We start from the raw sequence: 27952 nt of genomic DNA on the forward strand, positions 1-27952 counted from the left end.
GAGAAGACAGAGAGGGGGAGAGAAAGATAGACACCTGCAGACCTGCTTCACCGCCTGTGAAGCGACTCCCCTTGCAGGTGGGGAGCCGGGGCTCGAACCGGGATCCTTATGCCCGTCCTTGTGCTTTGCGCCACCTGCGCTTAACCCGCTGCGCTACAGCCCGACTCCCAAAATAAATCTTTTTAAAAAATACACCCTAAAAAAATTGCCAGTAGAGCGGTGGAAAGGGAGTCAAGAATGTGTCATTTTAACAAATACAGAAAAAAGCACAGGTCATTGTTCGGCTTCTTAGAGCATAGAACTTCTTGCCTGAGACCCCCCCCCCCCGAGTCACTGGCTTAGTCCTTGCTACCATCATACATCAGAGTTCAACAGTACTGATTTTTCTGTGCCTCTCTGATATACACTCTCCCAAACAAACAAATATGCCTTAAAGAAATACTGTCCAATAGAAAAGTATATGAATTTCCAGATTTAAATGCTAAACAGAGAATAATATAACTAGCCATAAAACTGCAGAATACTAAAAGGACAGGGGAAAGAAAAGGGAAGGGAAGCATGTATCAAGAGTAAGAGGACATGTAAATTCTCAAAAAACTCAAACTTTTTGAGGGAAAATGATTTCAGTTATAGAGATTATAGAAAAATGTACCACTCAATTGGCATATTGCACCCAAGTAAAAGACTCTGGGGTGGGTGGGTGGGGAGAATACAGGTCCATGAAGGATGATAAATGACATAGTGGGGGTTATATTGTTAAATGGGAAACTGGAGAATGTTATGCATGTACAAACTATTGTATTTACTGTTGAATCTAAAACATTAATTCCCCAATAAAGAAATAAATTTAAAAAAAATGTACCATTCATTCTTTATAAGAACAGTAAGGAAGAATGTATTCTGCCAAAAGGTCACAGAGATCATGTGACCAAAAGAGACACAGGGAGTTCTTATTAAGAAAATGATGAAAGTCCCAGGAAAACATCTAGATAGGAAACAGAGAGCCAGGGACTCCAACAGGACATTTCCAAAACAAACAAACAATATAAATGATATACCCAAACTAAGGCTTAGAACTCTATAGAAGTCTTTGACTTCTACCTACCAAGAATTACAAAAATGTTCAAAGAAGATAACAAGAGACGGTAATGTTTACTCACATATGTTATTTTCGCAGGTATAACTAAAGCTGATTAGTGATCTAATACACAAAGTGCTTCCTTACTGCTTTAGGAGACAGACTAAAAGAACAGGAGGTAAATGGAAGGGGAGAGGTGAGAAAGATGCAATAATAGCTAAAATTAAGGAAATGCCCATCATAGAAGGAAACCTTAAAAACAGACAGACAACACCAACAAAAACATAATAAGTAAAAGTGGCTGCCCAGTGACATGAGACTCGGAAAGGAAAACAAATATATGAAACTTATATTTCAAACAATCTCTTCTTTGAATTCTGTTTGCTACTTAACAGAGAATTTCAATTAAAAAGTCCATAATAATCTAAAAGCTTTTCCATATCAGAGATGGAATCTAATGGTGTGAGCTACAAAAGAAAAAGAAACTCTTCAGTTACTAGTAATGATGTTTTGAAGGATACACTGCAAAAGATAAAACAAGCAGACACCAGACCAAGCTAATGTTCATTTCCTGTGTCGGCTTCATCAAACTGTAGTAGACTTCGGTCACTAGGTACACGACTGTCGCGGCCACTGTGAAATCCACCAGCCACTGGTATTCTGGAAAGTAATGCAATGCTGAAAAATAAACGTTTGGGTTTTTTTTTTAAGTTTTACTTACACTTTCATCAAAAGCTTAGGAGAATTTCTTAATAATCACCATACACATGCTTTGCTTTATCTCACAGTGTGCAAATATCAGAATCTAAGAATCTAAGAAACTGAGAATTTTGATATCCTAAACAAAATTTTAACCTCATAAACAAAGCTGAGTTATTACAAAAACTATTTAAATTGCTATAATTATGACTGTAATATAAACTGAAATTTTCCTAGCTGAGTAGTTTTTATTAATAAAAATTACCTACCAAGAACTTGCTTATTAGCAAACTATACTAAGAAAGTTTAATTTTGAGAATGAGACCTGCATACAATACTACAGATCTGTACTCAGTGAAGAGTTACTTTGTTATAGCTATTAACTGCGCCAATGACAAGTTGTTTTTAGTTCCTGCAAATTAAAATAAAATACTTAACAGCCAGAAACTGAAAGGAAGGGGATGATCGAGAGGGGTGGAAACAGACACTTGCAGACCTGCTTTACCACTTGCGAAGCTTCCCCCCTGCAGGTTGGGACTGGAGGCTTGAGCCTGGGTCCTTGCACACTGTAACATGTGCACTCAACCACCTGGCTCTCAAAACTTTTTACTCCCTCTCCTGTAAGAGAGAGTTATGCCTGTCAATTATTCATAAATCCAAACCCATCCAATAAATTAGTCTATCCATAAGAGTTTACATCTAAACTAGTATTCTCTGGAAGTAAATGTGATTCAATCACCCTTCATCTTTGGTTTATTTCTGCCAGAGTATAATACAAAGCATTGGCATCACTTTAGAGAAGGCCTCCAAAACTGTGGGAATAAAGTCTACATATATAAATCTATCACCTTACTGGTGTACAATAAAAAGATCTACAGTACTGTAGAAATTTTATCTGTAAAATATACTTTAGGATATTTTTAAATTATAGATTTATACAAAAGCACTTTTAAATAAAATACCAAACTAAGACAAATCAAAACTAACCAAACTTGTATTTAAATTCCTTTTATGACTGGTTAATCTTTTTTATTTGCTTCAAGTGGATCCAATAATCTTAATTTACTTAATTTTTGTTGATTTAATAAACATGGTAACTTTTTAACACCATGCTGAATAAGAATTCACTTTAAGGAAGTTGTAAGACTCCTACTCTCTAGTCAACTTTTTTAACATCACTCATTTTAGCCTTAGAACAACTTTCTGAAAAGACAGGGAAAATGAATGAAACACAAGACAAATACCTAACATTTTTTGGTAGATTTCATTAATGCCAATTAAAACTGAAGGAAGCATTCTAATTCCTTCAAGCCTATCTAAACTTACATAAACTCCTTGCTTTGAGGAACTGACAACAAGTGGCTAAGTGACATTCAAGAGTTCTAGAAGTCCTTTAGAAGTTTATCAAAGGCAATTAATAAAAAACTGAGATAGCCTGTCAGTATTCAAACAGGCCTCCTCCAGTTAATTCATAGTAAATGGCCAACTGACATTCAAATGTCCTTTTGATCTTTAAGAGGTTATCATAGATAACTAATACAAACTGAAATGGACTTTCAAGAAAATTACTGAAATATCAGTGATATATACAATGTAAAGTACAAGCCACACATATTCTTGGCTATCAGTTTACACAATATAATATCTGTATCCACTATCATCATATATGTAATAAAAATGACATCAAAAGAAGAGGAGATCATCAAGGTCATGTTTGCTAAACTGAAATTATTTAAAGTCAGGTCACAAAGTACTTTATTTTTAAATCACCACCATTTGCAACTAGTTCTCAAAAATTAAAAAGTGAAAATCTGGGTAAGGTAAGCTGTAACAACTTATTTAATTCCCCTATGTAATATATTGGGCTGTCACAAAAGATATATATATATATATATATATATATATATATATATATATATACATACATACACACATACATATATATGTTTTTTTTCTCTTTCTTTTGTCTCAAGAGTTATCACTGGGGCTTGGTGCTGGCACTATGAGTCCACTGCTCTTAGAGGCCTATTTATTTATTTATTTAATAGGATAGGACAAAGAGAAATTGAGAGAGGAGAAGGTAGATGCAGAAGAGAAAGACAGACACCTGCAGACCTGCCTCACCTCTTGTGAAGTGGCAGCCCCCTCCCCCCCTGCAGGTGGGGACCAGGATCCTTGTACTTTGCACTTTGTAAGCTGGTGCATTACCACCTGGCCCCCCCAAAGTTCTATTTTTCTAGCAAAAATATGTCATAACTTTCCTGCCAAACAAACAGATATGTCCTTTTTCCAATTTTTTTAAATTACCACTGGGACTTTAATGTTCCAGGTCCAATGACTAAGAGACAGAGAGAGTGCAAGATACCACAGCACTGAAGCTTCCTACTTTGGTATGGGTAAAGCCAGAGCCTGGGCTATGTGAAGGACACTCCATTCAGATATTCTATTTTGCTAGTCTCTAACTGTTGTTGTGGCGGTCTGGTGTCGGGCTGCACCGCGGAGAAGAGAGTGGACGTCCAGAGCAAAGGGGTACACAAATCTTTATTATAGGATGGGGGGGGTTGGTTCAGACCACGTGGAGCCAGCTGGCAATGGCCGTCCCCACTACCTGACCACAGGGGGAAGAGAAGGGGGCGATATCTGAGAGAGGGGGAGCTGAGAGCCCAGAGAGAGGGGGGGGTGAGGGGGCTTTTTATTGAACGACAACCAGGGGTGACGTGTGGGGCCAGGACTGGTTGAAGGGGGCACTGCTAGGATTTTGCGGGGCGTAGAAAAACCTGGGGGCGGAGACTGCATCAGAATAATTCCTCAGCAACATCTAATAAATGCTTAAAGGGGAGGGCTTGACAGTATTCACATATCTCAAAGAATTCAGAGTATGAGTTAACAGGAGTACATAACCATGTCTGATAAAAATTCAAGTTAAATCTATTATTAAAGTGAATTACCTGGGTGATGGCTCAGTTGTAGAGTACATGACATGCTTGTCTAAGAAAGGTCCTGGATTCAAATCCTCATAGTGCATATAACACAGCCATGTTCTGGGGTCTCTCTCACTAAAAAGTACATTTGCTGATTTTATGTCAGTGGTCAGGGAAACGGTGCAGTGGATAAGGCATTGGATTCTCAAGCATGAGGTCTCGAGTTTAATCTCCAGCAGCACATGTACCAGGATGATTCTGGTTCTTTCTCTCTCCTATCTTTCTCATCAATTAAATAAAATCTTAGATATTGTCAGTAAAATGACAAAAATATGCACTGTAAAATCATGAGGACAGCCTGGGAGGTGGCACAGTGAATATAAAACATTGGGCTCTGAAGCATGAGGTCCTAAGTTTAAACCCCAGCATCGCTGGGGATGTCAAAGGGATGCCTGCTTCTAACTCCTCTGTTACAAATAAAGAGAAAATTTTGGAAAATCAGGAGAATGCCCCCCCCCCCCCCAAAGCAACAGTGGGTTTCCCAGAGCTTCTAGTATGTTTATTGCTAAGCAGCCTCATAAGCCAAAATTTTTTTTATCATTTATTGATTTAATAATGATCAACAAGACCATAGAACAAGAGGGAAAATTTTTATAAATTCAATCTAATAGCCTGATTTTTTTCTTCTTAGTACAATAGTGATTTTTATTTTAAATATACTGGTTAAGTAATGTTGATGCACAATAAGATGTGAAGTCGAGTGTTTTGGATAAACTCCTAGTTAAATTTTTCTTGACAGATTCAAATATCTTCATCTTTGTTCTCTAGCCTTCTGCGAGTTCTCCAGACTGAGCTCCCCAGGAGTTGGGCCAATTTATATTCCTACCAGCAGGGAAGGTTCTTTTGCCCCTCCAACCTCTCCTCTGCATTTGTTTTTACTATCTTTTATGATATGTGACATTCTCACTGGAGTTAAATGGAATCTCATTTTCTCTAACAATCAATGACTTGGAGCATCTTTTCATGTGTCTGTTGGCCTTTTGGATCTCTTTTTGGTGAATACTCTGTCCATATCCTTTCCCTATTTTTGGATGGGGTCATTTGTTTTATTGCAGAGATCTTTATATAAATTTTTATTATTAGCTTTTTGTCTAATATATGGCATGTAAAGATCTTCTCCCATTCTGTAAGGAGTCTGGTAAAGATTTCTTTTGCTGTGCAGAGACTTTTCAATTTGATTTAAATCCCATGGGTTTAATTTGGATTTTGTCTTATTTACAATTAGATTTGTATCATTGAAAATGCCTATAAAAATTAGATGGAAAATGCCTATAAAAATTAGTGCTGCCAATATCTTCCTTGAAATATTTAATAGTGTTGTTGGCTTCATATAAGATGGAAGGGAATATTCTTGAGTCTTCCATCTTTTGGAAGAGCTTTAAAAAAAGAGGTATTAACTCTTCCTTGGATGTTCTGTAGAATTCATTTATAAGACCATCTGATCTAGGACTTTTATTTCTTGAATACTGTTTCAATTTCTTTGGCTATGACTAGTCTGTTAATATTTTCTAGCTCCTCTTGAGGGCCAGGTAGTGGAACACCTGGTAGAGCACACATTATAATGTGCAAAGACCCAAGTTCAAGCCCTAGGTCCCCACCTATAGGTAGAAAAGTTTGTTGTTCATAGAAGCTTCGTATGCTTTGGATATCTGTGTTATCTGTTGTGATATCTTCTCATTCGCAATTCTATGAGTCTTCCTCCTTTTTTGAGTTTGGTAGGCTTGTCAATTTTGTTCACCCTTTCAAAGTACCAGCATTTAGATGCATTGATCTTTTGCATGGTTCTCTTATTTTAGCCCTAATTTTAGTTATTTCAATCCTGATTGCTTTAGGATTCTTTTGTGGTTGTTCTTCTAACTCTTTATGGTGTGTAGTCAGGTTGTTTAGTTGACTTGCTTTTTTATTCCCTAATGTTTGACAATATAGCTACGGATTTTCTTAAGATTGCCTTAGCTGTGTCCCAAATATTTTGATAGCTACTATCTTCATTTGTTTCTAGGACCATTTGAATGTTTTCTTTGATTTCCTGGCCCAGTAGTTAAATAGTGTACAGTTGAGTTTCTAGATTTTGTGACTTTTGCAAATTTCCTCTGCTTATTAAATGTTAATTTTGCTGTGGTCTGAGAAGATGTCTGTGATAATTTCAATGGTCTTGAATTAGTTTACATTGTCTTTGTGGCCCAACATATGGTCTAAAGAATGTCCCATGTGAACTCAAAAAGAACGTATATTCTCATTTCTTACAGTGAAGGGCTCTGAAAATACCCAATAGGTCTACACTGTCTCTTTAATTCTCTTGTTTCTTTATTGGCACTCTGCCTGGATGATCTGTTAATCTGAGAAAGTGGGGTTGTGAGATCTCCTATTACTTTGTTGCCTCTGATTTTTGTTGCTCTTTCAGTAGACTGATTTTTTTTTTTTTTAAGAATTATGTAGTGCCCATTCCTATCTTTTATTACTTTATTTAAGGTCTTTTGTGTCAGATATGAGAATAGCTGGCCCTGCCTTTTTTTGTGACCCACCAGTCTGCGTGATAGTTTTCCATCCTTTCACTTCTGAGTGGGTGCTTGCCTTGAGTAGGTGAAATTCCCACAGACAGCATGTCGGCAGGTCGTGTTTTCTGGCCCGCCTTCTTACTCATTTTCAATGGGCAAAGTTAGACTATTGACATATATAATATATGACATATATTATTGCCATTATGGATTGAAGATATTTCAATGCCACCATTCTGACCTGACATATATTGCCATTATGGATTGAAGATATTTTAATGCCACCATTCTGACCTTTTCTGAGTGTTCTGATATATGGCACGTTTTTGGTGGTGTTGTTATAGTTTATAGGAGACCTTATAAAACTTCTTGCAAATCAAGCTTGTGAATGTTGACTTCTTCAACTGTTGCTTGTCTGAGGTTTTTCAGTCTGAAAACAGACTAGCAGGATATAGTATTCTTTACTGAAAGATTTTCTCATTGAGTGCTCATTAGATATCTTGCCATTCTTCTCTGGCTTTTAGAGTATGCGTGGAGAAATCTGCTAGTAATCTTATGGGCTGTCCTCTGTATGTGACTCTTTTTCTCTTGCCAGCTTCATAATCCTTTCTTTGTCCTTACTCCTTTCCATTCAAACTATGATGTGTCTTCAGGTTTGGATCCATTCGTTTGGGACTCTGTTTTTCTTGAATCTTTATGCTCTTTCTGCTGTTTAGAATGGGATGTTTTCTTCTATTATCTCTTCTAGTATGCTTTCTTCCCCTTCCTTTGGCAAACCAATAATGAATATATTACTTCTTTTAAGGTCTCTGTTGTTGTTTTCAGTGTCTCTTAATCTTTTTTAGTTCTCTTAAGTCATTCTTAGTTTTCTCTAATTCATCCTTGATTTTGCTAATTCTGTTTTCTGGCTCAATTATTCTGTTCTTTCATTAGCTCTACCTTTAGTTCAGCTATTTTGTTACCATGTTCACTTAGTATTAGCTTGTTCACGTAGCTGGGCTCTTACTAGTTAATAGCTATTTCAGCTTTCAGCTCTATCTCAGGATAGTTTGTTTTCTTTCAGAGTCTCATTTGTTATTTCCCCATTTCTGATATTTCTCTCAAAAGCTTTCCTCACTCCTGTGAATATCACATCAAGTAATGTTTGGATGATTGCTTCATTCTTACTGGCTTCTAGCTTGTTGGGATTTTTTTTTTTTCCTTTTCTTTTTCTGGGCTTCTAACTGGGTCACTGCTGCAATGGTTGTTTTTTGTGTGACCATTAAATTTGTGTCTTTTGAAATTTGTGTCCTGGGTTTTGCTGTTCAGGTATGGTGTGGAATGGCCTTAGTTATATTGGTCCCTGTGCTTCTGGAGCCAACCACTGTGATATGTCTGATGTGGTGAGGAAGGGGTGGGACTACAGATGGGTTGATGGGGATGGCTACCAGTTTTGAGAAAAGATTTTCTGGGAGTATAATCCAATGGCTTCAGACTATCACAGATACATCACTGCAACTGTTTCTCATATTAGGTTGTAGATACTGGTTGTGGATATTCCCCTGGACCCATCTGCATTTTGCCTTGCCTTACACTTCAGGGATAGACAGCTGACAAGGCCTATCCCATCTGGATAATTTCACAAAGAGGTTGTTGGCTACCTCCCTACTTCTGCACTGAAAAACCTGTCACTCCAGGGCACGTTGGCTTGCTACTCAGAGGCAGAGTCCCTGCTGTGGGGGTCAGTCCAGCCCACCTGAGGAATGCTGTCAGGTAGATATTTTGTGGGGGGTCACCACTCTCCTGTATCCTGCAGTCTACCCGAGTCAGTCCTTTCTAGGCTTGAGGGTGGGACCAGGATCTTGAGGTAACCAACTCACCACTCTTCTCCTGAGGTCCCAGGAGTCAGGCCCTCTGGGCCTGGTAGAAGAGATGAGTGGGTAAGGTAAAGAGCTAGCCACTAGGTCCCCACCCCCATATCTTTCCCTGTGGGTGGACCACAGGGCCAGGATGAGATGCTGGGAATGATAATGAGGCTGGCCTCCCTCCCAAACTCACTCCTCCCAGGGCAGGGGCAGCAGAAGCAGTAATAGCTTATGGTGGCAACAACCCAAAGAAATGCATTCTAGTGGGAGTCGGGCGGTAGCGCAGTGAGTTAAGTGCACGTGGCGCAAAAGGATCCCAGTTCGAGCCCCCGGCTCCCCACGTGCAGGGGAGTCGCTTCACAGGTGGTGAAGCAGGTCTGCAGGTGTCTATCTTTCTCTCCCCCTCTCTGTCTTCCCCTTCTCTCTCCATTTATCTCTGTCTTATCCAACAACAACAACATCAACAACAATGACATCAATAACAATAATAACTACAACAAGGGCAACAAAAGGGAATAAATAAATATTTTTTAAAAAAGAAATGCATTCTAGTTATGACTGTAATCCAAAGCCCTTCAGACAGTGATGTTCCTTCTTCACTAGAAGTCTCAGTTTTCCCTGATGAAATCTGTTATTTTGTTGTAAAGTATTTTCTGGGAGGGAGAAAGTCAATTCTACAGCTCTGCTTGGGAACCTCAACTACCTTCATCTTTAAAACTTAAAATCATTATAGATATAATACAATTATAAAGACTGAAATTTGGGGGAAGCTTAATGATGTATTCAGTAATATCCCACTGATAAAAGTAAATCTTAAATAAGCAAAGTGCTCTGATTCTTAACCAAGTTCATTATTCTAAATCCACCTTCTTTTCTACTAAATGTTAGCATAAAGTAGTATGATTGTAAATATATATATAAGTCAAGCCAAGTATACAGGAGTTTCTCCAAGTCATATTACAAAGATACAGAATGCCATGTGTAGAGGTAAAAAAAGAAAGGGGGAGGGGTGGTGAGGTCTTGACTCCACAAGAGAGTATATCAAGGCACTGCACTCTCTCTCTCAAAATAAATTAATAATAAGAACTTGGCACGGGAGGCTAGTAAACATCATATGTGCATGAGGCCCTTGGCTCACCTTCCCCATTGAGCACTACAGAAAAATAAAATATTTAAAATTTTAGGGCCAGGGAGATAGCCTATGTCAGACCAAAAGATTTATAGGATCCCCGGCACTGCTATCTGACAGAGCTGAGAGGTGCTCTGGTAACTCATAAAAAAATAAAGAAGTCTTAAAAAAAAATAAGTAAATAAAATCTGAAGTAATGAAACTTTAACAGATCTCAACAGAAACTGCAGCTTACGTAAATCTCTTGCAAAACTGGCAAAATGTTTATTATGAGCTAGGTGAACAGGAGAAGAAATTCAGTTCAAATAAAATCAGTCTGAGCTTATAAGCTCTTAGAAAAATTTTATACTCTGTATAATGGAATGACTGGAAAAGCAAGCAGAAACAATCTATTCACACAGAATAAAAGTACCTTTACTAGCAATATAAAATAGGGATTTACAGAACACTTTACCAAGATTTCCCTTACCTAATGTATCCACTTCTGTTACTGACTTTGTTTCTAGATGGAGATCAATGTCCTTTGGAATGGTTAGTGGCTTACTTTCAATGTGACCATTATATTTCCTATAAAAACCAGACAAATGACATATAGAAAGAGTTACCTATACTGTTAATGCAAGTGCTTGCATCAAACTAATTACAAATGAGATTTTTAATTTCACAGTGGAAAAGCATTTTGTATATTTCATAAAAAGGTGATAAAGTACTCAAAAGCACTTTTGTTAAGAGTACTACAAAATTTGGATGCAAATTATTATATGAATATACAAATTATAAGGGAGTTTCCTAAATTAGTGTTAGAAATATTACTTTGGTTGCTAGCTTAGCATTTCACCCCATTTCACTTATTCTCTCTTCTCTCTCTTCTGTAGATCTAAAGACAACCTAGCATGCTTTTCTTTAAACAGAAGAGTAAAAGCAAGGAAAAACAAAATGCATTTCTTTTTGAAATATATAAGTAGGCATATCTATACACACAAAGAGGTGGGTAGCTTTAGCCAAGTCAGAACTGAAGAGAGACACTGAGTTATATTGATAGTAAGAAACAAACAAAAAAAAAAAAGGGGGGGAGGGGGAAGGAAGATAGAGGCACATTCAGCACAGCTTCACCACTTGTGAAACTTTCCCTAGGCAGGCAGAGAACCAAGCTTTGCACATGGTAACATGTGTGTTCAACCATAAGCACCACAGCCTGGCTCTCAGTACATGGCACTTATAGTCTGTAAAATAACTATAAATTTAGCTGAGTGGCGGTGCACCTGGTTGAGCGCACATGTTACAGTGCACAAGGATCCAGATTCGAGCCCGTGGGCCTCACCTGCAGGGGGAAAGTTGTGCGAGTGGTGAAGCAGTGCTGCAGGTGTCTCTCTGCCTTTATATTTCCCCCTTCCTTCTCAATTTCTGACTGTCTCTATCCAAAAAATATATTTTTAAAAAATTATAAAAATAAAGTTGGCTGCAAAGCATGAGACGTGTTTATAAAACAATAGCATATATAACTAAATTTTATAAATGTTGAAAACTGTAGTCATGAATAAGCATGGTGGAATAGTTTTAAAAATCATTTTTTAAGGGAGTCGGGCAGTAGCGCAGTGGGTTACGCACACGTGGCACAAAGTGCAAGGAACGGCATAAGGATCACAGTTCAAGCCCCCAGCTCCCCACCTGCAGGGGAGTCGCTTCACAGGCAGTGAAACAGGTCTGCAGGTGTCTATCTTTCTCTCCCCCGTCTTCCTTTCCTCCCTCCTATCCAACAACGATGACATCAATAATTACAAGGGCAACAAAAGGGATTAAGTAAATAAAAACTATTAAAAAATCATTTAAAAAATTTTTTTTATTATTATCTTTGGATAGAGTTAGCCAAAAATTGAGCGGAAGAGGAAGACAGAGAGTTAGGGAGACAGAGAGACATTCTTGCACATTGTTAACATGTGCTTTCAGCAGTTAAATGTCAAGTAAGAAGTTACTTTATTTTTCAAAAATGAGGAAATAGGCAAAAATCAGGTGACGTTCGTTGTCCAATGTCATAAACACAGAATGATGACAAATCTGGAAAACAGCCCAAAGCAGCTGACACCTTCAAATAAGTTAGAATATAAAGAAATGGTTATGGGTCTCTCCAAACAATATCCAACTAAATTTTAATATGGTAACCCTGTTCCAACAACTTAACATGAAAAATAAAGTTAAACACAGTTTTTGTTGCCAGGGCTTTATCATTCATTCCAAGCTAACTTTCTTGGATGGAAAGCAAGGGAGTGGTTAAGGCTCTGAAGTCCCAGGTTCAATCCCCTGAGTTGAGTAAGTGCTTTACAAAAACACAAACAATCGAAACAAACAAAACAATAGCAGCATCACAGCAGCAACAACACAACAAAGGAGAAGACATCATAGCACTGAAGCTTTGTTCAGTGTGGTTGGGGCTGGGCTCAAACCTGGGTCACGTGTATGGCAAAGGGAGCACACTATCCAGGGTGCTATTTTGCTGGCTCCAATTTAATACCCCTCCCCTCACCCTGACCCCCACTTCACCTGCACCCCTGGAGGGTCAAAGACAGAGAAATCACAGCAAACTCCACTGTTCGTGAAGCTTCTCTGTACACAGTGCATTGATATAGTTAGTAGCTGGTGGCTCAATCTTGAGTCCTTGCGCACCATAAAGTGTAAACTCTACCTGGAGAGCTAGCTCTCTCCCACTCATGAGTCGATATTTTAAATCATTGGCTGGAGTGGCCTGGGAGGTGGTGCAGTAGAGAAGGTGTTGGGTTTTCATGCACAAGGTCTCAAGTTTGATCCCTGATATCACATGTGCCAAGGTGATGCTATGGTTCCCTTTCCCCTCTCTTTCTCTAAAAAAAAATAAAATAAAATAGAAGAAAAAAAAAACTGTTGTGATATCAGCTATATGGCACAGCTGATAAATGTTTCTTAGAAGTACAAAAAATGTTCATATATATATATACCATGTATGTAAAATATTTATACCTCATTAAGTTCCATAATATAACTTACCTGTCTTTTTTGCTTTTCCCTTTTTGCTGCTTCCCTGCAAGAATTCTTAACTCTTCTTCTGTAGGATGTTGATACCATCTCAAACTAAGAAAAAGAATAATTTTAAATAAACAGTTAAAACAATTATCTATTTATTTCACAATGATTTACTGATTGTCATTTTTAGGTGAAGATACCAAGAAAACAGGTAACAAAAATCAAAACATACTATTGCTTATACATTTAAAAGGTTTAGATGTGAATATACTTGCCAAATACTTACTAATGCTAGACCCTACAAAGCTATTTCTGTAGGTCTATTTCTGTCAAGCGGCAGTGCTGATATATATGTATTCCCTCCCCATCACCTATCTGCTCATTCTCAATATCTTATCTCTCTTCTGGATTTCTTGTGTGCCAGTAAACTAAATTTTGAAACTGAATTTTATTTTTAATGATGCTCTCTCCACGTTTTCATTAATTTGCTTCTTTATTCTTTAAATTCTAAACTTTGCCTACTTCTAACCTTCAACCTTTGTGCAGTTAATAACTTTAATGCGCCCTTCTCTCTTGCTCTCAGGTAAAACTTTGTAACTAATTTCCCAGCCTTGCCCCGGAGACTTATCTCATGCATTCTGATCCCGCTAGTTATTTTTCCATAATTAAAATCTTTTCTTTTGAACCATAATTAAAATCTTATGTGGTGTATGCCTGTGTAAGTCATTTCCTTTTTCTAATATATTATTTACTCTATTTTAATTATTGATATGGGGGGGAATGGGCAGAGAGCACAATCCCAGAGTACTGCTCAGTTCTGGTTTATGGTAATCCTAGGGACTGAACATTGGACCTCAGCTCCTTAAGCATGAGAGTCTGTTACATTAACCATTATGCTATCTCCCAGCTCCTTAAATCATTTTCAAGGGCTTCACCAGGAAGTGAACTAATAAACCTAGGGCTTTAGCCATAGCCCTATAATTGTCAGATGCTTTACTTGGAATAGACCACATTGAAACAGCAAAGAGACAGGGGCTGGGTTTGAACCTGAAGTGAGCACATGGCAAAGCAGCACAATATCCAAGTGTGCTAGTTTGCTGGCCTCCAATACTTAGATTAAGAAAAAAAAAAAATCCCTGTGATTTCAAAGTGTTAAAAACCGATTGTCTCTCTTTAATACTGCAAGATGGGTAATTTGCGTAATCATTATTCAATAAAACTAAGAAATTACTAAATGTTTAACTATAGTAAGTTTCTTATAAAAGTTTGTGTGCTTTACAAATATACACAGAGATATCCATGAACAAAATAGCAAGATCTCTTACAAAATTATAATTTAGGGGGACAAGAGATGAAGGGAGACCAAATGACACAAGTATGACCAACAGCATGAAAACACAGGAATTCATTTAATATTGTTCTCATCTTCATACATTTTGGAAAATTCTATTAAAGCTAAAACATGTAATATGGTGCAACTATGTACACAGGGTTGTGATTTAATTTCCAGTCTTTGATGAATTGACCAGTGTCTTATTTCCCAGATCTATCTTCACCAATTCCTCTATTCCTTCCTTCTTCTTTTTTTTTAATTTTTTATTTATAAAACAAATACTGACAAGACCATAGGATAAGAGGGGGGTTGCATTGGATCGACCTTCTCGTGGTGCATCCCGTGAGTACCCATTCATTGGGGAAACTGACGATCCTTCCTAGCCGACTGAATCCACATGGATCCCAGTCACTTTCAAAGTCAGCAACAAGCAGCTCCTGACAGCTTTCAACCTGACGCTGCTGACTGGCTACGGAAGAAGGGCAAACGCTAGAAGAAGAAGGATAAGAGGGGTACAATTCCACACAATTCCCACCACCAGAACTCCGTACATATCCCATTCCCTCCCCTGATAGCTTCCCTATTCTTTATCCCTCTGGAAGTATGGACCCAGGGTCATTATAGGGTGCAGAAGGTGGAAGGTCTGGCTTCTGTACTTGCTTCCCCACTGAACATGGCCTTCCTCTTTTTACAGACTACGGATAGTAGAGTTCAAGGTGGGCACACTGGGAATTTTAAATATTTAAATTTTAAATAAGAGACCAGGAGAGTGGTTAGTGGGTAAGACAGACTCTCTCATGTATTAGGATCTGAGTCTCTGCCCCTGGCACTATGCAGGAGTACCAGCACAGCACAGGGAAACTCTATGAATAGCAGGACAGTGTGTGGTAGTACCTCTCTCTGTCACTTTTTCTCTTTATAAAGTTGAAAAGATTATTTAAAAAGAAAGTCTGCTGAGAGCAATGGGATCACACAGGCAAAAATGGTCCTGGTGGATTAAAAAATAAAAATCAGTGAGGTTCCAGGTTCAATCCCTGGGCACTAACTGTGCCAGAGCTATCCTCTGGTATTCTCTTACTCCTCCCCGTTCACTCTCATTAAAATAAAAACAAATAAATCATGCTTGACAGAACTGTAACTCATACTTGAACAAAGCTTACTGAATATCTATTATCTCAAGCACATTACTTTTCTCAGTTCTCTGAATCATTCTTGCAAAATTACTTCCTAAGGCCTGTCCTGCACTTGGGAATACTAGACAACACATTAACACTGAACTTAAGGGATACTTTAAATAGCAAAGTCACTGACAAAAAGTGGTGAGGCGTGAAAAACATGGCGCTAATTTCCAAAAGTAGCTTGGGAGGTGATACATGGATAAAACACATAAGTCAGGAGTCGAGCAGTAGTTCAGTGGGTTAAGCGCACATGGCGCAAAGCAGAAGGACCAGCATAAGAATCCCGATTCCAGCTCCCGGCTCCCCACCTACAGGGGAGTCACTTCACAGACAGTGAAGCAGGTCTGCATATGTCTATCTTTCTCGCCCCCTCTGTCTTCCCCTCCTATCTCCATTTCTCTCTGTCCTAACAACGACGACATCAACAACAATAAAAAAAAGAGCAACAAAAAGGGAAAAATAAATATAAATATAATAATAATAATAAAACACAGAAGTCATGAGCATTGGGTCTGAAGTTCAACCCCCGAGCATCAAATGTACCAGACCTGATGCTCTGTTTCTCTCTCTCATAATAAATATTAAAAATAAACGGGCCAAAACAGGATATTTGCTGACAACAGGAAAGGTAAAATCAAGTAGGCCTCTACTGGGAATATAGACACCATGCTACTCAAATCTGTATTTACTCTGCATATACTGATGAACGACTTTTAAAAGTACCACAAGCATATAACTAGGGGTTACTAAGAAATGTAAGTAAAGAAGCAAATAGAAAATATAGAATCGGGGAGTCGGGCTGTAGTGCAGCGGGTTAAGCGCAGGTGGCGCTAAGCTCAAGGACGGGCGTCAGGATCCCAGTTCGAGCCCCCGGCTCCCCACCTGCAGGCAGGTCCCTTCACAGGCAGTGAAGCAGGTCTGCAGGTGTCTGTCTTTCTCTCCCCCTCTCTGTCTTCCCCTCCTCTCTCCATTTCTCTCTGTCCTATCCAACAACAATGACATCAATAATAACTACAACAATAAAACAAGGGCAACAAAAGGGAATAAATAAATAAAAAATAAAAATAAATTAAAAAAAACTTTAAAAAAAAAAAAGAAAATATAGAATCAGGGTCAGTCAGTGGTGCAACTGGCTGATTAGACATGTCACAGTGTGCAAGCACCCAGGTTCAAGCTCCTGATCTCTACCTATAAGGGAGAAGCTTCAGGAATAGCGAAGAAGGGCTGCAGGTGTCTCTCTGTCCCTGTCCCTCTCTATCCCCACTCCCCCTACTGATTTCTGTCTTTACCCAATAATAAATAAATATTTTTAAAAAGGAAAATGGAGAATCTACAAATGATAAGAGAATGAGTACACAACATTTAAGATAACTCAAACAAAATCATCTAGAAGTACTAATATCCATGACTTAAGTCTTAAACAACAGTGAGTAATCAGTGAAAGAACTTTTTTTTAGTAGAGAAAAACTTCAGGTACATTTAGAACCCTATAATAAAGAAATACATTAAAGCCCTTAGGATCCCTTTCTAAGATTCATTTTCCCTTTAAATACACAAAATTTGCCTAATCTTATTGTGAATTCATTTTCTAAAATGGTTTATAAACTGTACAATTTAGGCCATCTTCAATTATTGCAACAATTATTGTTCAAAGTAGGAATCTAAGAACACTGAGTGTTTTTAAAGGCCACTTCATTTCAAACTTGTTACTCATTCATCAACACTTATGGAGCCTACAATTGTTTGATATTCTGGTAAGCAATAGAGATACAATGAAGTCAAAGTTCTCACTTTCCTGTAATTTATATTTTACTTGGGGCAAAACTGAATTAAAGTAAAATAAAATAAGAAAAGAAACATTGTAATTTGTCATACCACAACAATGTAGTTAAGTGATGAGAATAAGAGATAAGTCCTAAGTGAGGAAACCTCTGTAAGATGATATATGCCCAGGAAGCTAAAAGGCGGAAAGAATGGAAAGGGAAAAGAACATTCCAGGCAGAACAAGCTGTCCAAAGCACAAAAATATAAACGAATGCAGATTATTGCAATAATCAAGGTGTCAGTGAGGTAGCAGTGCTACATGCAGAGGAAAAGACATGAGGGTCAATGAAGGGGACAGATCATGCAAAGTTTCCTGATTCATGGCATGATGTCTAGATTTAATTATGAAATAATGATCTCAAAGCAGGGGAGAGAAATTTAATTCAATTTTAAGATGTCTTTTGTTACTCTGTGATTCTTAGGGTCGTCACTTTGCTGTGGTGGCCTCTTTAGTGGAAGCTCGAAGGACCGTGTGGTGGTACACCTGGTTGAGCGTACATGTTACAGTGCGCAAGGACCCAGGTTCAAGTTCCCAGTCCCCACCTGCAGAGGGACAGCTTTGTAAGTAAGTGGCAAAGCAGTGTTGCAGGTGTTTCTCTTTCTCTCTCTCCTCTTTATCTACACCCTCCTCCTGATTTCTGGCTGCCTCTATACAATAAATAAATAAAGATAAAAAAATAAAGAAATTGAAAACTTTACTGGATGCTCATTCGAAAAAATATGTACATTAACAGGAATAATCAAACATAAATACGTAGTTAATAGTTAAGAAGAGGGGGTCTACGGCCATAACACCCTGAACACGCCTGATCTCGTCTGATCTCGGTCAAAAAGAAGGGATTTTGCAAAAGAAACATAGTCAGGGAGTCGGGTGGTAGCGCAGCAGGTTAAGCACAGGTGGTGCCAAGCGCAAGGACCAGCGTAAGGATCTGGGTTCGAGCCCCCGGCTCCCCACCTGCAGGGGAGTCACTTCACAAGCGGTGAAGCAGGTGTCTTTCTCTCCTCCCTCTGTCTTCCCCTCCTCTCTCCATCCCTGTCTTATCCAACAACAACGACATCAATAATAACTACAACAATAGAAAAACAAGGGCAACAAAAGGGAATAAATAAGTAAATATTTTTTTTAAAAAAGAAACATAGTCCAGATTAAGATCTGGGTCCTGACAGACAGGCATTTCCTCCATAGGGCAAAATTAAAATATACAGAAATATAAAAACTAAGAGATGTCACATGTCTAACTAAGGCTGTAGGTATAATGGTATGAAAATGAGCGATGGGTTCTAGTTTCAAGACCTCAGAATGACGTCACAGCAGGAGTGAGCAGTGGCACACCTGGCTGAATGCGCATATTACAATACATAACATCACACTGCACTGTACTACACTACATTACATTACACTACATTACACTACATTACATTACATTACATTACATTACATTACATTACATTACATTACATTACATTACAATGTGTGAGGACCTGGGTTCAAGCGCCGAGTCCTCACCTGCTAGGGGGAGCTTCACAAGTGGTGAAGCAGTGCTACAGGTGTCCCTCTCAATGTCCCCCTCTCTTCTCAATTTGTCTCTACCTACTACATTCGTATATATTTGAATATTTTGAAGAGAAAGACAAAACTGAAGCAGCAAAAGTCATTTGAGTAGAAAAAGATGGCTAAGAAGTGGAACATTCAGAAACAGCCAGGCAGTATAAAGTATCCAGCTAAGGTCCAAGATTATGATTTCAAAGTAAAGCCTGGATTTATAGCCACACGAGTTTCTTCAATATTGAGTGCCAATGTACAGTATGATTCCATACACTACAGTTCTCATCGACTACAAGTTGGTGTCCTTATTTTTAGTCTTTTCCTTTACGTATCTATTTCAGCAAAATGACTAGCAATCTGCTTACAACTGCTGCACTGTGCCATTTTCATAAAGGTTTGGAAGACAGATAAACAACTATTTGCTTGGGAGTCTATGTAGCAGCTAATACAACTTAGAGAAAAATGCATTAAGTTAATATGTTTGTTAATCAAAGGGAATAGGATGTAAAATTGCACATATCATATCATCACAATAATGAGGGAAAAACAGGAACAAGGGATTAGAAGGAAATAAAACAAAATTTACACAGCGACTGTCTTTGACGAAATGGAATACAGTTTATTACCTCTTAGTTTTTCTTTTGATCAATTCACCATATTTTTATACAAAGTATACATGTACTATACCTATAAAATAACTTAAAAACAAACAGTAAATATTAACAGGATTACACTAAAAACAGAAACTCTTAAACCGTATTTTGTGACACTTTTTACACTTGACTTTTACACTTATGTTCACTTGTTAAGGTCATCAGTATTACTCAGATAATGATCCAAACTTATGTTATATTTCCCTAAATTACTGAAATAAATTTTCAATGATTTTCTTGAATGAGCCTTATATAAAATACAGCAGTCTGGTAATACTGAGAAATATGAATCACAAAATATGTATCAATTTAAGTCCTTCAAAAAAGTTGAATAGTAGGCTACATCATTTAAAGCAAACCACTTACTAAACTTCTAGAAGTAAAAATTTTCAGAATTTTTCTTCATGCGGAAATCTGAACATGAACAAGTACAGAAAAGCTTAGTACTGACAGGAAGCTAAAATAAAAGTACACAATCATATAAAACTCTTCTCTAAGATATGTAACATAGGTCTTTTTTTTTTTTTTAAGATTTTATTTATTTATGAGAAAGACAGAAGGAGAAAGAACCAGATGTCACTCTGGCACATGTGCTGCCGGAGATCGAACTCAGGACCTCATGCTTGAGAATCTAAAGCTTTATCACTGTGCCACCTCCGGACCACATAACATAGGTCTTTATTCTCAATCTCCATAATTTTAAGTAAAAAAAAAAAAAAAAAACTTAAAAAACAAGTATCACTTAAAGCCTAGAAGAGTGTTCAATATATGTACCTAAAATTATGTCTGTCATATATTCTCTTACTGGAAAATTTAATAGAATATAACATTCTGGAACTAGATGTTAAAATAGTTGAGGTGAGGAGAGCAAGGACTTAAAGCATTCCGTAAGGATAGTAACTCAAACTTTAAACCTTTCTTTCCATTAGGCCACAGGTCCCACCTACTGTGCATTTGAATAGTAGGTTTCTTTCACTAAAGGGAACTTGCAAGATTGCATCAGGCAACATGTGAGAAAGGAAACAGGCAAAGAGAATGCAAACAATGAAATCTGAAGGTGTGTAACTAATGAAACTTATCAGAATAAGCCTGACCATAATGTATTTTCAATAAGGGACATAGGACTAAAATGAAAGCCTAGGGAAAGAGATAAAGTGACAGAGAAAAGTAGGTAAGGTTTGAGCTGAACACTCAGGAAAGCGGAAAGTAGGTTCAGCAAGGAAGCTATTAAAGAGAAAAAGCAAAAATTCTACTCCTCATGCAAAACCCACTATTCAGATGTACAAAAAATGTAACCTACCACTTACCTTTCCATGAAAAGAGGTGCCAAGCAAACTTCAAAACAAAAAGGAACTTGAATTACAATCGAGAACACTTTGGCTACAAGTCAGTGGTATGTAGGACATGGCAAAGACTAACATCTTCAGCCTCTCTGAGCAAGTAAGTGCTTCTTATATTATAGAAAGTAGTCTAGGGGCCAGGTGGTGGCGCGCCTGGTTGAGTGCACATGTTACAGAGCTCAAGGATCCAGGTTTGAGCCCCCGGTCCTCACCTGCAAGGGGAAAGCTTTGCGAGTAGTGAAGCAGGGCTGCAGGTATCTCTGCCTCTCTCCCTTTCTATCACCCCCGCCCCTCTCAATTTCTGGCTGTCTCTATCTAATAAATAAAGATAATTAAAAAAAAAAAAGTAGTCTATACCAAAGGTACAGAGAAACAAACTGTCCATCATTTCACTTTTCTTGGGGTGGGGGTAAGAGTGCGGGTAGGAATAGGAGGAACAGGAGCACTGAACTCTTCACAGTTGAGCTTTTCAAAGTCTATAAAATATACCCACAGGTTATCAATAGAGGAGACACTGCTACTTAATTCTTGTTAAAGCAGACATCTCTTCAGCAAAATCTGGCAGTCATATAAAAAGTAAGTAAAAGAAAAGCTATTGGTAATGACATTTTCTAGAAAAAAAAATGTTTTTCTTTTCACCACCAGGGTAACCTTTATTGCTGGGGATCAGTAACTACATAGTAAATCCACTGCTCCAAGTGGCCACCTTTTTTTTTCCTTCTTACAGACACAGGGATAAGGTTTTGGATTAGTGAGAAGACATAAATTAAATAAATACTTGATTATAAACCAGACTTCCAGTGCTAGACATCTGGATCTCTCATTTCTCAGTATGTGAATATTAAGGAAGTTAAAACATGATTCCGGGAGTCGGGAGGTAGTGCAGCAGGTTAACCACACGTGGCACGAAGTTGTGCAAGGACCATCATAAGGATCCCAGTTCGAGCCCCTGGCTCCCCACCTGCAAGGAAGTCACTTCACAGGCGGTGAAGCAGGTCTGCAGGTGTCTGTCTTTCTCTCCCCCTCTGTCTTCCCCTCCTCTCTCCATTTCTCTGTCCTATCCAACAACAATGACATCGACAACAACAACTACTACAGCAATAATAAAAAGACAACAAGGGCAACAAAAGGGAAAACAAATAAATAAAATAAAATAAAAATGCTACCTCCTTTGTAAAAATTGAGACAGTATCAACTGCAGCAGAGAAGGACCAGACACCAAGCCTGCTTTCACTTTTGTTGTGCTTTGCCCAGAACTAGTGACAAGGTTATGGAATGGTCAGAAATGATGCATCTATGTCCTGACTTGAACCACAGTCTCTTATGAAGATCTTTTGCCATCTGGCACAGCACCTAACAATAACATCTGCTACTCTGAAGTAGGAGGAGGAACAGAAGCCTAGAATCAGTCATCAGTTGAACGTCAGCCAAAGTGTTAAATTACCATTTTCTCCAGTTGACCCTAATTTCGGTCTAAGGAAACTCAATGAGAATTTGTTCATAAAATTCAAAGAGTGAGTTTTCAGAGGTTACAGCATACCTTTCTTGTTTAATCTAGATTGTACAAACCAAAGTGAGGTACCAGAAATAAAAAATGGTGTCAGGAGAAAGTTTTCAAACATTACAGAAAGAATATGATGGAAGTAAACCAAGATTAAAAACTGCAGATCTTTCTGAAAGTAGAGATCTTCAATACCAGCCACAATATATTTAAAAATCAACAAGGGGCTGGGGAGAGAGGCAGTGAAAGCATCCTGGACTTGCATGTCTGAACCCCTAGGTCTCAAATTCAATCCCTAGTGCTTGTAATAAGCTTGAACAATGCTCTCTCTGATGTTTCTCAGTTCCTACTGCTCTCTTGAAAACAAATCTTTAAATGTAAATAACAAACAAATATCCATGAGTTGATAATTTATTATTTTTTTGAGTTGATGATTTATAAAAAAGACTGCTTATCCCCCTGGAATATTAACTTACGGAGGAAAACAGCAGTCTTATATGCGTTAAATGAAAATAACAGTCAAGCGCCTCTTCATTTCCTCCATCCAAGCGGCACTTTTTGTTGTAGTAAAAGGCTGAGCTCCTCTCTTAGTGTGCATGGACTTGTCAAAAATGGCAACTTTAGATATTTACATTATTACTTTAGATATTTACATTATTAAAACATACATATATACACACACAATCTAAAGATACAGTACAACTATAACTATATGTAAAGACAGTATTTCCAGAAACTTCAAAAGTTTCTCCTGCCACACTCATGATTAACCTATACATCTACTCACTAGGACAGTTTGAATAGTTATTTTATTCAATGTAGCTCCTCTCAAGGAGTACTTTATTTTAGAGGTAATAAAGAATGATCTCAAATATTGATTTCAACTCAGTAGCACCATGCAGCTCTTCAATACTTATAGTTTCTCATCAATATTTTATAGGCTCTATTAAGAAGGGATTCTCAGATTGTCTCACATTAAAACAATACAGCTTCGTTACTGCAAAAGGGATGCATTGGATCGACCTTCTCGTGGTGCATCCCATGAGTACCTATTCACTGGGGAAACTGACGATCTTTCCTAGCCGACTGAATCCACATGGATCCCAGTCACTTTCAAAGCCAGCAACAAGAAGCTCCTGACAGCTTTCAACCTGACCTGTTGACTGGCTATGGAAGAAGGGCAAACGCTAGAAGAAGAAAATTGCAAAAGGATGGTAAAAGAGTAAATATCCTAGCCTAAAAAAAGTACATCAATGATCTCATTCAGCAGAGTTAGGCAACGCTATTCAGCAGCTGGCTGTCATGACCTAAAGATTTCAGAGTTAACATTAAAGAAAGATAGGTAACTGTAAAGTAACAACAAAACAGGAAGGGGGAAACAAAACAGCCCAGCAGAACAGTAACTATCACTAGGAAACAGTGATTAGTATCTTTGAAAACAGATTTGACATTAGAGACAGCATTAATTAATCTGCTTGCAAATTAAGTCCAGACAACAGAAATATCAACTCAATGTCACTTAAAGGCTGAGCTAGCTCCCCCTACATGAACTGGGTATTATGGTACCTACTTGTCAAAAAGGTAAAGATTTTAAATAGTCTACCTTATTCCAATATTAACAAAAAGAAGAGAGTATGGTTTTCAAACTTTGAAGTTTAAGCTTTTTCTGATGAAAATTATTTTCTGTAGAAGGAAATGGGCAGTAGGTTTTGTAAGTACATGGTAAGCTGCCTTCAGATTAAAATATGACAAGTTTACCAAGATATTTACAAACAACAGAGATCCAGAAGTTTCACTGAAAACATCACATACAGGAGTCTAGAAATGTGCAATTTTCATTAAAAAATAGGCACTTTAATGTGTATTATTTGGGCTGGGGAGGATAACATAATGGTTATGCAAAGAGACTTCAGTGCCTGAGGCACCAAGGGTTTCAGATTCAATTCCCTATACCACCAAAGCTGAGCGATGCTCTGGTAAAATAAGTAAATAAACAAATAAAAATGAAATAATAACAATAATGTGTATTATCTATTTAGTTTATCAGATTCCATTTACTTAGAACTATATATACATTGATATTTACTCTTCCATAATCTATGGGAAAAATTTTGCTGAGCAAGAAAACTAAGCAAAATTGCATAACGTATAGGTAAAAATGAGTTATAGATGACTTTAGTTTTTTATAGTTCACTTATAAATAACGTACAGGTTTCAAATTTTACTCATTAGTTTACTAATATACGATTTTAAATAGTCATTCTCATATATTCTATGCATGTTTGTGCATACCAGCATTCCAAAAAATTCTAATGTTCAATACTATTTTACATTCTTAAATACTGAATTAGAAGGAAAAACAGAAAGTATATAAATAAGCAAAATAGAAAACAAATCTTATGGAGAAATTAAAAGCTCCCCACAAGGAGAAACTTTTTTGTTTTCCTTTTCTTCTTAGTGCTTCTATATGAGATGTTAGCTGAACCTACTGTGATTACCCTGGTAATCATTTCAAAATTTATGTAAATCAAACCATTATGCTAAATGCCTTGACAAATATAGAGTGCTATGTTTCAATTATTGTTCAATAAAATGGGAAAATTCTATGGAGAAAATTAAAACTTTGTTGATAGAATGGTCCTCAATTAAAGCCTTATTATTGACTTATAATATATAAGGGCATTAGAAGGGGGCAAAGAGTTCCATTACTTTTTACTCTCAAAAAAATCTGAACAAAAGAGTGGTCTGGGGGGTGAAGCAGTGATAAAGCTTTGGACTCTCAAGCCTGAGGTCCTGAGTTCGATCCCCGCCAGCACATGTGCCAGAGTGATGTCTGGTTCTTTCTCGCTCTTCTATCACTTCTCATGAATAAATAAATAAAATCTTAAAAAGAAAAAAATCTGAACAAAAGAAAATAAACATAGATAAAACTATATTCACAAAACTAAACTTGGAACTTACCTTTCATAATTATACTTAATTTTGCAGTATAAAATTATACTCACTTCTTGCTTTTGTGTCACTATTATTTCCTATATTTGACTTCTTTTGATACAAAGCTTTTGTACACAACTTTTTAAATCATGTTACTGAGGAGGGGTATGTTTTACAGGACAGTTGTTGATACATGGGTACAATTTCTTATTTTTTTAAAAGATTTATTTATGTATTAGATAGAGACAGAGAGAAATCGAGATGGGGTGGAGGGAGAGAGAGACAGAGAGACGAGAGACATCTGCAGCCCTGCTTCATCACTCATGAAGCTTTCTCCCTGCAGGTGGGGACCAGGGGCTTGAACCCAGCTCCTTGCGCACTGTAATGTGTGTGCTTAACCAGGTTCGCCACCCTGGCCCCCAGGCACAATTTCTTATCTCCCCATGATAGATGTCTTATCTCCAACTTAGGTCCCTTTCTACCATCACGCCCCAGGATCTCAACTCCCACTCCACCTTCTTCCTCCCCTCCTTTCCCAGAGTCCTCTGCTTTGGTGTAATACACCATTTCTTGTACACACTCAAGCAAAACAATTAAGCTTCTTTGTAAAGCTTATTGCACAGAAGGAAGAATTAACATTCTACAAAATAACTTGATGCTCTTTTTTGTTAAACTAAAGCTTAAAATTGTTTCCAGTAAATCAAGTCCCCATTTTATAACAAATTCTCAGGAGTTACAATAGCATATATGTTGTAACTCATTTTTTTTTCAAACAGCGATTACATTTAAACACTTCAATTTATATTCCCACTCCCGTGCTGACAATTTTTTAAGTAACTAGAAAAAGCATGTGACATTTTTATTGGCCAAGGAGTGGGGGAACTGGATTCTTGATACTTGGACTTTTGTGAAAAATAAGAAAGTCCTCAACAAAAATAAATAAGGAACTTGGCTATTTCTCTTAACTTCCTTCTGTCATGTGTTTAGAAAATAGGAATGAGCATTTAATTTCAAGGGAGGTAACCAGCCTGGTAAACTAAGTAAGAGCTTTGAAAGTACCAGTCACAATCAGTCTGCTCTTTCCTTACCTGCCATTACAGAGTAGCCATCGAGCAAGAGAATAATGAGGTATAATCTTCTGCATGACACTGGCCATCACCATGGTAACAACCAGCTGTATACCTATCACGCCCTGTGTAAAAGAAAAAACCAAAACTGATATTTAATTCAGATTTGAGGACATTGCTGGAAAACTTTTTATACCAATTGAAAATTATACTTTAAGGGAGATTTTGATAGGTATTCAGAACTACAAAATGCCTAAATTTAAAATACTGCCTTACCTACAGGGGTCAAAAGTATAAACTACTTAGCGTATGCACTGTAAGCTCTATTCCCAAGAGATGTTCATTTAACAGTATCAAAATGAAATGAAAAGCAGTGATTTAAGAGAAAAATCTCCAAATTTACTCAACACATTTAAAAAAAAAAATTATTTATTAGTGAGAAAGATGGGAGGAGAGAGAGAAAGAACCAGACATCACTCTGGTACATGTGCTGCATGAGGACCTCATGCTTGACCTTCCAATGCTTTACCCACTGCACCACCACCCGGACCACCTCAACACATTTAAAACACTAATTTGACAATTTTTAATAATAGTATGGCTACATTGTTATTCTTGTTGTTGTTGTTGTTACTGGGTTGTTGGAAAAGTCATGACACATTTTTGCAACTGATAGTTCTAGTTCATTTTTGGCAGTACTAGAATCACTCACAGTTATGTTTTTGCTATCTCCTAATTGAGCGATTTGATTGAGACTTGGAAAATTTTACAAGTTGAAGATGGAAGAGCAAACTGTGCCTTTCTGCTGTGTTTTCCTGTTTCAGTTCCATAAAGGGAAGAATGTGTGCCAAACTTGTGAACGGCTGTGTAACGCTTACGGCGACAACGCTGTACAGGAGCCCCAGTGCCAATGATGATTCGCAAAATTCCCTGCCAGTGATTTTGGTCTCAGCAACGGTCCTTGGTCAGGGAGGCCCACTGAGGTTGATGATGACCAAATAAAGGTACTGATCAAGTCAAACCCTTATTGCATGGCACAAGAGATTAAAGAAACACTGGACACCCATCACTCAAGTATTCACCTAAAGAAGCTGGAATCTTACATAAGCAAGCTCAATCATTGGGATCCCCAAGGACTCAAAAGTTCCTTACAGCACGCAGAAACGTGATGCTCCCAGAGGGCTAGAGAATGGGAAAGCTAGCATGGGAGGGGGTGGGTTATGGGGATTGGGTGGTGGGAATTGTGTGGAGTTGTACCCCTCTTACCTTATGTTTTTGTTCATTAATCCTTTCTTAAATAAAAAGTTAAAAAAAAATCCTTTTTTGAAGCTACTGCTAGCTGGTGATGAGAAGCAG

At 37.7% G+C, this 27952-nt stretch overlaps 1 protein-coding gene across 5 annotated transcripts in view; it reads right to left on the reverse strand.

The window, feature by feature from the left end:
* TMEM161B (transmembrane protein 161B) overlaps window positions 1–27952 on the reverse strand; it is a 56686-nt gene that overhangs the window by 16346 nt on the left and 12388 nt on the right. For 2 of the 5 annotated variants that reach the window (XM_060201143.1, XM_007518976.3), the window contains exons 2-5: window positions 26618–26721; window positions 13245–13328; window positions 10696–10793; window positions 1600–1756 (exon numbers count right to left, since the gene is read on the reverse strand). In XM_060201143.1, coding sequence (XP_060057126.1) covers window positions 1600–1756; window positions 10696–10793; window positions 13245–13328; window positions 26618–26721 — 443 coding nt within the window. Of the gene's footprint in view, window positions 1–1599; window positions 1757–10695; window positions 10794–13244; window positions 13329–26617; window positions 26722–27952 lie in introns of those variants that run through there. The other 3 variants (XM_016186354.2, XM_060201144.1, XM_060201145.1) reach the window with 3 other exon arrangements.

This window comes from Erinaceus europaeus, chromosome 11, assembly GCF_950295315.1.
Source record: "Erinaceus europaeus chromosome 11, mEriEur2.1, whole genome shotgun sequence".
Lineage (NCBI taxonomy): Eukaryota > Metazoa > Chordata > Mammalia > Eulipotyphla > Erinaceidae > Erinaceus > Erinaceus europaeus.